The sequence below is a fragment of the Lichenostomus cassidix genome, chromosome 27 (genome assembly GCF_008360975.1).
Source record: "Lichenostomus cassidix isolate B80296 chromosome 27, HeHo_3.0, whole genome shotgun sequence".
Taxonomy (NCBI): Eukaryota; Metazoa; Chordata; class Aves; order Passeriformes; family Meliphagidae; genus Lichenostomus; species Lichenostomus cassidix.
In genome coordinates this window covers 3,490,243-3,501,591 of record NC_139507.1, presented here as the reverse complement: position 1 = coordinate 3,501,591, position 11,349 = coordinate 3,490,243, and the positions used below count along the sequence as shown (strand labels likewise).

Genomic DNA, 11,349 nt, shown 5'->3' with positions numbered 1-11,349 from the left:
GCAAACCAAAAACCATATTCCACCCAGCTCCCTACTTCCAGCGAACAGGGTTCACACTGGATGATGTGCTGCTGCCTGGAGAACATGGTAAACTCCCAGGTAATGCCCAATTTCATCAATATGATGTTCACAAATTCCACAGGTAATGTGTTTGGGTCATTTATGGCTGAACTCTACCATGTTCCAGCTCTCTTGTGTGTGATATACTTACAGTGCTGAGTCTGTGTAATCCTGCTAAAGATAATGCATGGAATTATTTCAGAGTCTCTCCATCAAGACTTCAGCCAATTTACTCTCTCAAAAGTCACCACTGACCAAGCTGATGGAGGTCTCAGCATTTCTTTTGACCCTGCAAGCATAGGGCTGAAAGGAGGTGCCTCCTCGTCCAAGGTGTTTTCTGTTACACCACAGAAGAAGAGCATATCACTGGAATCACTGGAGGCACTGAGCAGAGAGAGGTAAGGAATATTATATGCTCCACTCATCCCACTCCACCCCACACCAGGTTATCAGTGGTTTTCAACAGCCTAAAACCAAGAATGAGACATTAGTGCAGGAATATCCCCTAACTAGGCCAGGTTACAAAGGGATTAGTGTGACAAGGTCGCCCCTGAACCTCCTCTTATCCAGGCTGAGACCCTCCGCTTCCCACAGCTACCCCTGGTGCTCTAGACCCTTCCCATCCTTCTTCTCTTTTAGACAAATCAACATGGATCACTCCTTCATCCGACAACTACAGAGAACACACACCAATTTATACATCGTCACTGAAATCCTTGAAGCATCAGAAGAGGTCATCTACAAGGAATCCACCAAGGCAGATGGGGGCTTCAGCACCAAATTTTATACCACATTCTCTGCACAGGTTCAGCTTCTCTCTCAGTCCTTCCCCAACACCTGCACCCAGGTGTTTTAACATGTTGTTTTCCTTGACCAGGGCAGCAAGGAGGACAAACAAAGCATTTCCATACCCAAGGGCTGCACCCTGGCCTTCAACACCATCCAGCTGCACATTAGAGATGGAGCATGGGGTAAGTAACTTCCAGAAATGAACAATCTCTCCATTCAGGAAACAGTGCACAAGCGGAAGAACATTTTAGGAAGTATCACTCAGATGCACATCTGCCCTCAGTTTGTTTAGAAGATGGAGGCAGTGGGAGGGACAGAAATCACCTGGAGAAGGTCAGATATCCCATGCAATTTCAAAGATGATGTTTGGGGAGGAGTCAGTAGAGAAAGGAAAGAAGGAAATCTCAACTCTGCATTTCAGGAGCTGCAGTGCTCCTGTTGACAAATGACACACAGAGCAGAGTTGGGTTTGTTTCTTTTCTTTTCCTACTCAGAAGAAAAGAATCAGGGAGAAAACAGGGTGGCTGACCACAAGTAGGAATACTTGGTGTAAATGTCCTTCTTCTCCTCTTTCAGATCTGGAATATTTTCCGGGAGTCGCATTATATCCAGTTTATCAAAGTTCTAGAGAGTATTGTATTTTACCGCTTCCACTTGCAAAACCTTTACCTGCATTGGGTAAGATAGAACCTCTCAGCAGAAAACAAACCATCAGGGGTGATGCATTTGCCTCTCACCCAGGACATCACAAATGCCCAAATTCCACATTGCTATTCCATATTGCTTTAAAAACAACCATACAAGTATTTCAAACTCTGAGTTTAGAGGTGCCACTTAACTCCTAGTTCAGAAGTGACAGATTTGGACTCCTTCTGATTTGCAGGTCCCTCAGTAGGAATGTTAGGAGTAGTGCTGAGAGAAGTTAAAAACTACTGCCGAATTTTCTGTGTGTTCTCTCCTCACCTGCTGCTCATAGTCTTAAACACCATCAAAGCTGTTATGAGAGACAACAACCTCCTTCAAGAGCTCAGCCAGAAAGTAAGTGAAGCTTTTCTTATTCCCACAATTTATAAATACACACACATCCAGGACCACACCTCTTGCCCCACAAGTCACCTGCCCTGTGCCACAACTCTCCATCCAAAATGCCCTCACGCAGCACATCTGTCTGATCTGCAATAGCATCAGCCTCAGCCCTTAAATCCTTACATTTCTTTTCCTTGTTCCCCCAGATGGAAGAACTTTCTGAGGGAAATGATGGTTATGAGCTGAATACTGAGACTCCAGATTTAAAAAGCCTCTTCAGCACCTTACAGCAGACTCCAAGAGATTGTCACTTTCTGCTGGCCAAGGGAATCACCTACATCCTTGATGCTTTCCATGGTGAGGCTTTGGGTCTTTAAGAGGGAAATCAAGGCAGGGATGACTCCCAGTCCTGCCAATCCCTCCTTCCTTCTTCCCATACTCCTCCTCCTCCTCCCCAGCTGGAATCTACATCTGAGACGAGGGGAGGGGAGGGGAGGGGAGGGGCAGGGAGGAGAGGGAAGAGGAGAGGAACCCCTCTGCACCTCTCCAGGTCTCTCTGCTCCCTCAAGGTGCAGTCACAGCTTCCCTCCCAAGGGGCAGCTCTGATCTCTGCTCTGCTGACCAGGGACAGGACACAAGGCAACAGCTGGAGCTGTGTCTGGGAGGGTTAGGTTGGATATCAGGGAAAGCCTCTTAGCCCAGAGGTGTGGGGCACTGAACAGGCTCCCCAGGGAATGGGCATGGCCCCAAAGCTGACAGAGATCAGGGAATGTTTGGACGATGCTCTCAGGCACACAGTCAGATTGTTGGGGTGTCCAGTGCACGGATGGGAGTTGGACTCCAACTGTCCTTGTACGTCCCTTCCAACTCAATATTCCATGATTCTATCAGTAACAGCCATATCACTCTCACAGTGAGGTTGCACAAACCATTTCTATTAAAACATCCAAAGGACGGCTGACCAAACACGCATTTCCTCCAAGAAATGATCACCCTTCCCATCCTCTTCACTCTTTCCCACCCTGCTTACGGTTCCCATCCCACCACTTACCTTGGTGGGAGTTTTTGGATCCAAACCCAGTTTATTTCTGCAGAGTTAATGGAAGATCAACTGCTGCTGCTGCTGGAATCCTTGAAAAGGAAAATTGTGCCCCAACAGCTGAAGCTGGTGAGAACATACATCACACTTGGCTCCTTTGAAGGGGGGTGAGGGCTATTTTAATTATAACAGCAATTCATCGTGATGTCACAAGATGACAACTGATTAATATCCTGATTTTTCTTTTTTTGTTGTTGCCCTGAAGGTTGCAAACCTCCTGGAACACGACCTGGAGTACGGGATGTGGCATTTCCGTTTTCATGTCAGCCTGCTCTCCTTCCCACACGAGGAGGAACAGGGGTTAACCATGGCCCTGGTGGAGCTGAGCGGAGTGCAGCTCTGGAAAGATGGATCTGCTGTCTCTAGGAATCAACCCTTCGAGGCCGTGGCAGCTCTGTTTGTGGCCCTGTATGCCCTCACCCTCCTGAGTGGCTCAGAGTAGGAGCTCTGCCCAGGGAATCCCTTCACAAGGTGTTGAGAAATCTCTGCTGACAAGACAGGCTTCTCTCCCAATTTCATCTTTGATAATGCTCAAGGCTGCTTTGGCTGGAAAAAGCAAATCTAAGGCTGGAAAACTCTTTATGGATGCTAAAGGCTGGATATCCAAGTGGATTTGTCTGTCTGTCTTTCCATGAAAGCAGAGGGACAACAGGAAAATCCACAAAGAATCCCAGGCCTGGCTGCAGTGCCTCTTGTAATCCTGCTTTGCTAAAAATGCTGCTGCTGCTTCTGAGATCAGTAAACGGGAAAGGGAAGGGATAAGAGAAAGCAAAGGGGAAGGGAATGCAGAGGGAAAGGGGAGATGCAAAGGAAAATGGAAACAAAATACAAATGCAAAATTGAAATGCAAAGGGAAATGGAAGGAAATGCAAAGGAAACAAAAAGCCAAAGGAAAACATCTGCACTGACTCACCCTGGTCCCCCTCTGGTTCAGCAGGCACTCCATGAACTGCTGGTGCCAGGAAGGTGGGGGAATCCCAGAGGTTTCACTGACACCTCCCTGGTCCCATCTCCCCAACATGCCCGAGGGACATGGACAGCACTTCAGAGAAACACCACAAATACTCTCATTATCACTTTATCAATAAAGATTAGCTTCTTGCTAGGCAATTGGATGTTCTCAAAGGCATTTTCTTAATTTCATGTGTGTTCAGTCCCATGGCATATCCAGCAACCTCAGGATTGTAGCTCTACCTGAAATATGGGCGCTTGCTGTGGACACAGGAATCTCACGTAGAGAACTTTCTAAAATAAAGTGTGAATACTCTCATGTATGAAGCTGTGGCTAGCACAGGACTTTCTCGTGAGAACATTCCACTGTGTTTTATAAACAAAGATAAAGTTTGGATGTTTTTTAAACAGTGTCTCGAGATTTGGATAGTTCAGGCCTGGCCAATCAGGCCTAGGGCGAGGTTTCTGGCTGACCAATCTGGGCAACCTCTGAAAAGTCTATATATATTGAAATCAAAATAATAAACTCTTTTTTTCTTGCCACACTGAGAACTTGGGTCTTTTCTCTGCTAGCGGCTCAAGAGCGACATGACTATTACTCCTTTGTACAGTATTCTAAGTGAGACTAGTAACAGTGAACTATTCAGGTAAAAACTTGCACTTGAACCCTGGAGTCTTCACACGCATGGCTTTTGCTGTCAAACAAGCATGGCAATGTATCCAGGGAACATGGAATGGCTTGCGTTGGAAGGCACCTGAAGGCTCATCCAGTCCCACCCCCTGCCATGGACAGGGACACCTCCCACTCTCCCAGGTAGCTCCAAGCTACATCCAACCTGGCCTTGCACACTTCCAGCGATCCAGGGGCAGCCATAGCTGCTCAGGTCAACCTCTGCCAGGGCCTCACCCTCTTCACAGGGAGGAATTTCTTGCCAATATCCCCTCCTGAGTCCATTTCTCCATCTGTAAAAGAAGAGCAGCGTTAGAAGGCTCTATAATGTTGACTCATCCAATGATGGAATGGCTTGCCTTAAAGCACATCCAGTCCCACATGCTGCCAGGGGCAGAGACATCTTCTTATCTGGTCCAGGACACTTCCAGGGAGGGACTTACATTTGCAACTACAGAAATTGGAGTTATCCACAGCCCCTGTGACAGACTCCGCCCAATGCCTAAAAAGCAAGCACTACGCAAGCAAGTGCTGCTTTGTAGAAGCAGAACACCAGTGATAAGGATGTAAAATTGCTGAAGTGACCTCACAGCTGGGAACAACTCCAGATAAGCTGCTGTGAACTGCCAGAGATCCTCCAGCACATATCAGGTCTAACACTGCCCCTGCGCAGAAGCTGCTACAAGGATCCCCCTACTAGCAAGGTAAGAGAAATCAATTTACTCTTTGCCCTGGGAGTGTGGGGGTGTCATCTTCCTGTGGTACTCAGGGTTTCTGTACTTAGCAAACACTTCCACACCTTTGAGCAGAAGGGAAGACTGAGAAGCTTCTCCCCAGTCCTGTTGCTCTCCAGAGGCCACATCACCTCAGCAGCCCCGTGGTCAGCTCTGCACACCTCCCACACCACAAACAGGTAAGTGCATTATCCCACAGTGCTGGGCACAGGAGATGGTTGGTGGAAGATCCCTGATAAGTGATCTTGTTTAGTTGTTCTACACTTCTTGAAGATTTTCATGGGAATGAGTCCTGCAAGGGCTACTAACATTGAGCACACAAGGCTATTTGTATTTGGAACTGTTCAGCCTAAAGAGGGAAGGGTTAGATGGGATATTGGGAAGAAATTCCTCCCTGTGAGGATGGGCACATCCTGACACAAGCTGCTCCATCCCTGAAAATGTCCAAGGCTGGATTGGACAGAGCTTGCAGCAACCTGGGAAAGTGGAAAGTGTCCCTGCCCATGGCAGGGGAAGCAAATGGAGAAATCTTAAGGCTTTTTCCAACCCAAATCACACTGGATTGCCCATTTTCCCCTCCCCAGCTCCATCCTGGAAAACACCAGAAAGGTGAAACTGAACATTTTGATAAAAACAAGCTGTCTCAGAAAACAAAGAGGGACTTGTTTCTAGCACTCAGACACCTGAGACACCTGCTCTCCCCTGCAGACCAGCACTGCCTGCCCAAGGAGCTGGGCTGGACTGATTTCTCTCTATTTTGGGGGACATTTGCTCCCAAAATCAGCACCCTCACAGTCTGACAGCTGCCTTCTCCCTGCACAATGATTGAGGTGTTCACCAGCAAAGGAAGACTAGACCAAACAACTCCCAGCTCCTGCTGCTTCCTTTCCAAACACTCCCTGTAACAGTACTGTGTCCATGGATAATGCGGCCAGTTTTGAGTAATTCTTTTGAAAAATTCTTAATAATTAAAGAAACAATTTGTTAGAATATCTTGCTGGTATTTCAAGTAATTTGGAGTAATTCATGTTGCTTCTTTCCCAAGGCACAAATACACTTAGCATTGCTTCAAAACATCAGCCACAGCACAATGTTTAAAAATCTCACCAAATTCCTGGAAAATCAAATGGATCCAAGCAAAGACCTAGTCCCTGTTAAGAGCATCGCAGACAATGAGCACTACAGGCCTCTCTGTCTACTGATTAGAAAAAGCAAACCAAAAACCATATTCCACCCAGCTCCCTACTTCCAGCGAACAGGGTTCACACTGGATGATGTGCTGCTGCCTGGAGAACATGGTAAACTCCCAGGTAATGCCCAATTTCATCAATATGATGTTCACAAATTCCACAGGTAATGTGTTTGGGTCATTTATGGCTGAACTCTACCATGTTCCAGCTCTCTTCTGTGTGATACACTTACAGTGCTGAGTCTGTGTAATCCTGCTAAAGATTATGCATGGAATTATTTCAGAGTCTCTCCATCAAGACTTCAGCCAATTTACTCTCTCAAAAGTCACCACTGACCAAGCTGATGGAGGTCTCAGCATTTCTTTTGACCCTGCAAGCATAGGGCTGAAAGGAGGTGCCTCCTCGTCCAAGGTGTTTTCTGTTACACCAGAGAAAAAGAGCGTATCACTGGAATCACTGGAGGCACTGAGCAGAGAGAGGTAAGGAATGACAATGGGAGCACATATGCTCCATCCATCCCACTCCACCCCACACCAGGTGTCTTGGATTGATGTTATGATAATCCTTTATCCCCTATCGTTGGCTTATATGCCCAAGAAAGAAAAAAATGTGTAAAAATGTGTGGTCCTGTCTCTTTAACTGCACCCAGCCGAAGAGAGAAACGCGGGTTATTTTGAAAACATTTTCTCCAAGCCTCGCTTCGGGGGAGCATTCGTCGCCCGGCAGAGACTGCGTGCTGGACGGGGGTCGGAGTGAGCTCTGTTCCCGTTTTTTTTTCCATTTTTTTTTTCTTTTTCCTCGTTTGGACCCCTTCTCTTCGATCTGCTTTGCCACCCGGAGACCCAGGAGGGCCAGAGGACAGCACAGCTCTCCAGGGAGCTCCACCCGGCCTTGGGGGGGGGCGAGGAGGAGAGGGGCTGCGTCTGAGAAAAGGACTTTTTAATCAGGTAGAATAACTCCTTTTCACCTTGGTTTTCCCCTTCCCCTGTGCCTTGCAGGGCACTCTGCGTGGTTTTGTCAAATAAATAGTTTTTTCTTCACTTCCATCTAAGCGGTTCTGTTGTGGGTGGGGGAGGGGGTGTCGGGGCCCTTCGCTCTCGGAGGAGAGAGTCTTATCATTAACCCGGGACACCAGGTTATCAATGGGTTTTCAACAGCCTAAAACCAAGATTAAGACATTAGTGCAGGAATTTCCCCAAACTAGGCCAGGTTAGACAGGGATTGGTGTGACAAGGTCCCCCCTGAATCTCCTCCAGGCTGAGACCCTCCACCTCCCACAGCTACCCCTGGTGCTCCAGACCCTTCCCATCCTTCTTCTCTTTTAGACAAATCAACATGGATCACTCCTTCATCTGCCAACTACAGAGAACACACATCAATTTATACATCGTCACTGAAATCCTTGAAGCATCAGAAGAGGTCATCTACAAGGAATCCACCAAGGCAGATGGGGGCTTCAGCACCAAATTTTATGCCACATTCTCTGCACAAGTTAGGCTTCTCTCTCAGTCCTGCACCCAGGTGCTCTAACACATTGTTTGCCTTGACCAGGGCACCAAGAAGGAAGAACAAACCATAGTAATACCCAAGGGCTGCACCCTGGCCTTCAAGACCACCCAGCTGCACATTAGAAATGGAGCATGGGGTAAGTAACTTCAAGCAATGACCAATCTCTCCATTCAGGAAACAGTGCACAAGAGGAACAACATTTTAGGAAGTATCGCTGAGTCCCACATCTGCTCTCAGTTTGTTTGGAAGAAGATGGAGGCAGTGTGAGGGACAGAAATCACCTGGGGAAGGTCAGATAACCCATGCAAGGTCAAAGATGACGTTTGGGATGGGGTTAGTAAAGAAAGGAAAGAACAAAGCCTCAGCTCTGCATTTCAGGAGCTGCAGTGCTCCTTTTGACAAATGACACACAGAGCAGAGTTGGGTTTGTTTCTTTTCTTTTCCTACTCAGAAGAAAAGAATCAGGGAGAAAACAAGGTGGCTGACCACAAGTGGGAAGACTGGCGTAGTACACCATAAATGTCCTTCTTATTCTGTTCCAGGTCTGGATTATTTCCTGGGACTCGGAAGACTTCTGTGTTCTATAGGTGATGGTAAGTAATGTATTTTACAGTTTCCACTTCCACAACTTTTACCTGGGAAAGATGGAATCTCCCAGCAGAAAACAAACTACCAGGAGTGATGCATTTGCCTCTCCCCTGGGACATCACCACTGCCCAAATTCCATATTGCTATTCCATATTCCTTTAAAAATAATCAAGCAAATGTTTCACACTCTGAGTTTATTCCTACAAGTGATCTCCGAGTTCAGAAGTGACAGATTTGGACTCCTCCTGATTTGCAGGTCCCTCACTAGGAAAATTAGGAGTAGTGGTGAGAGAAGTGAAAAACTGCTGTCAAATTTTCTCCGAGTTCTCTCCTCACCTGCTGCTCATAGTCTTAAACACCATCAAAACTGTCATGAGAGACAACAACCTCCTTCAAGAGCTCAGCCAGAAAGTAAGTGAAGCTTTTCTTATTCCCACAATTTACAAATACACACACATCCAGGACCACACCTCTTGCCCCACAAGTCACCTGCCCTGTGCCACAACTCTCCATCCAAAATGCCCTCACGCAGCACATCTGTATGCTCTGCAATACCAACAGCCTCAGCCTCCAAATCCTGACATTTCTTTTCCTTGTTCCCCTAGATGGAAGAACTTTCTGAAGGAAACAATGATTATGAGCTGAAAACTGAGAGCCCAGACTTAAAAAACCTCTTCAGCACCTTACAGCAGGCTCCAAGAGATCGTCGCCTTCTGCTGGCCAAGGGAATCACCTACATCCTTGATGCTTTGCATGGTGAGACTTTGGGCCTTTAAGAGGGAAATCAAGGCAGGGATGACTCCCTGTCCTGCCAGGCCCTCCTTCCTTCTTCCCATACTCCTCCTCCTCCTCCCCAAGTGGAATCTACATCTGAGACCCATGGAGGGGACAGGAGAGAAACCCCCTCTCTGCACCCCTCCAGGTCTCTCAGCTCCCTCAAGGTGAAATCACAGCTCCCTCCCAAGGGGTAGCTCTGATCTCTGCTCTGCTGACCAGGGACAGGACACAAGGCAACGGCTGGAGCTGTGCCTGGGAGGGTTAGGTTGGGTATCAGTGAAAGCCTCTTAGCCCAGAGGTGTGGGGCACTGAACAGGCTCCCCAGGGAGTGGAAACAGGCTCAAGGCTGACAGAGATCGACAAGTGTTTGGACAATGCTCTCAGGCACAGGCAGGGATTGTTAGAATTGTCATTTGCAGGGATGGGAGTTGGACTTCAACTGTCCTCGCACGTCCCTTCCAACTCAATATTCCATGATTCTGTCAGTAACAGCCATATCACTCTCACAGTGAGGCTGCACAAATCATCTCTATTAAAACATCCAAAGAACTTCTGACCAAACCAGCATTTCCTCCAAGAAATGATCACCCTTCCCATCCTCTTCACTCTTTCCCATTTTGCTCACCGCTCCCATCCCATCAGTAACCTTGGTGGAGCTTGGTGATTGAAACCCAGTTTATTTCTGCAGAGTTAATGGAAGATCAGCTGCTGCTGCTGCTGGAATCCTTGAAAAGGAAGATTGTGCCCCAACAGCTGAAGCTGGTGAGAACATACATCACACTTGGCTCCTTGGAAGGGGGGGTGAGGGCTATTTTAATTGTAAAAACATTTCCATCGTGATGTCACAAGTTGACAACTGATTAAAATCCTGATTTTGCTTTTTTTGTTCTTGCTCTGAAGGTTGAAAACCTCCTGGAACATGACCTGAAGAAGCGGGAGGAGCCTTTCCCTGTGGATGCTGGGCTGCTCTCCTTCCCTCATGAAGAGGAACAGGGGTTAACCATGGCCCTGGTGGAGCTGAGCGGAGTGCAGCTCTGGAAAGATGGATCTGCTGTGCCTAGGCATCAACCCTTCGAGGCCATGGCAGCTCTGTTTGTGGCCCTGTATGCCCTCAACCTCCTGAGTGGCTCAGGAGGCCCAGGAGCCCTGTCCTGGGAAACCCTCTTTAAGGTGTGGAGAAATCTCTGCTGACAAGACAGGCTTCTCTTCCAATTTCATCTTTGATAATGCTCAAGGCTGCTTTGGATGGAAAAAGCAAATCTAAGGCTGGAAAACTCTTTATGGATGCTAAAGGCTGGATATCCAAGTGGATTTGTCTGTCTGTCTCTCCATGAATGCAGAGGGACAACAGGAAAATCCACAAAGAATCCTAGGCCTGGCTGCAGTGCTTCATGTAATCCTGCTTTGCTAAAAATGCTGCTGCTGTTTCTGCAATCAGTAAATGGGAAAGGGAAGGGCAAAGGGAATGGAATGGGAAAGGGAATGCAGAGGGAAAGGGGAGATGCAAAGTAAAAGGGAAAGGAAATACAAAGGCAAAATTGAAATGCAAAGGGAAATGGAAGGAAATGCAAAGGAAACAAAAAGCCAAAGGAAAACATCTGCACTGACTCACCCTGGTCCCCCTCTGGTTCAGCAGGCACTCCATGGACTGCTGATGCCAGGAAGGTGGGGGAATCCCAGAGGTTTCACTGACACCTCCCTGGTCCCATCTCCCCAACATGCATGAGAGACATGGACAGCACTTCAGAGAAACACCACAAATACTCTCATTATCACTTTATCAATAAAGATTAGCTTCTTGCTATGCAATTGGATGTTCTCAAAGGCATGTTCAAAGGGCATATCCAGCAACCTCGGGACTGAGGCTCTACCCAAAATAAGGGCCCTTGCTGTGGACACAGAGGCCTCATGTAGAAATCTTTCTAAAATAAAGTGTGAATATTCTAGTGTGTGAAT

The 11,349-nt window shown here is 47.4% G+C and overlaps 2 protein-coding genes across 4 annotated transcripts; both read left to right on the top strand.

Moving 5' to 3' along the window:
• Positions 1 to 1,484: 1,484 nt before the first annotated feature.
• Positions 1,485 to 4,084, top strand: LOC146426632 (gasdermin-A2-like). Its single transcript, XM_085083415.1, has 5 exons — positions 1,485 to 1,527; positions 1,733 to 1,887; positions 2,082 to 2,232; positions 2,970 to 3,043; positions 3,180 to 4,084. The coding sequence occupies exons 2-5, from the start codon at positions 1,747 to 1,749 to the stop codon at positions 3,414 to 3,416; spliced, it is 603 nt and encodes a 200-aa protein (XP_084939541.1). The 5' UTR covers positions 1,485 to 1,527; positions 1,733 to 1,746; the 3' UTR covers positions 3,417 to 4,084.
• Positions 4,085 to 4,504: 420 nt separating this feature from the next.
• LOC146426631 (gasdermin-A-like) lies at positions 4,505 to 11,202 on the top strand. Of its 3 annotated transcripts, none has more exons than XM_085083408.1 (11): positions 4,505 to 5,299; positions 5,405 to 5,508; positions 6,375 to 6,639; positions 6,803 to 6,998; positions 7,845 to 8,010; positions 8,071 to 8,164; positions 8,571 to 8,621; positions 8,873 to 9,027; positions 9,222 to 9,372; positions 10,082 to 10,155; positions 10,294 to 11,202. In XM_085083408.1, exons 3-11 carry the CDS (start codon positions 6,420 to 6,422, stop codon positions 10,582 to 10,584), a joined length of 1,398 nt encoding a protein of 465 aa, XP_084939534.1. In that variant the 5' UTR covers positions 4,505 to 5,299; positions 5,405 to 5,508; positions 6,375 to 6,419; the 3' UTR covers positions 10,585 to 11,202. The 3 variants fall into 3 exon arrangements, with proteins under 3 accessions (XP_084939534.1, XP_084939532.1, XP_084939533.1); XM_085083406.1 differs by having other exon boundaries at positions 5,380 to 5,508; XM_085083407.1 differs by having other exon boundaries at positions 5,365 to 5,508.
• The last annotated feature ends 147 nt before the right edge of the window (positions 11,203 to 11,349 follow it).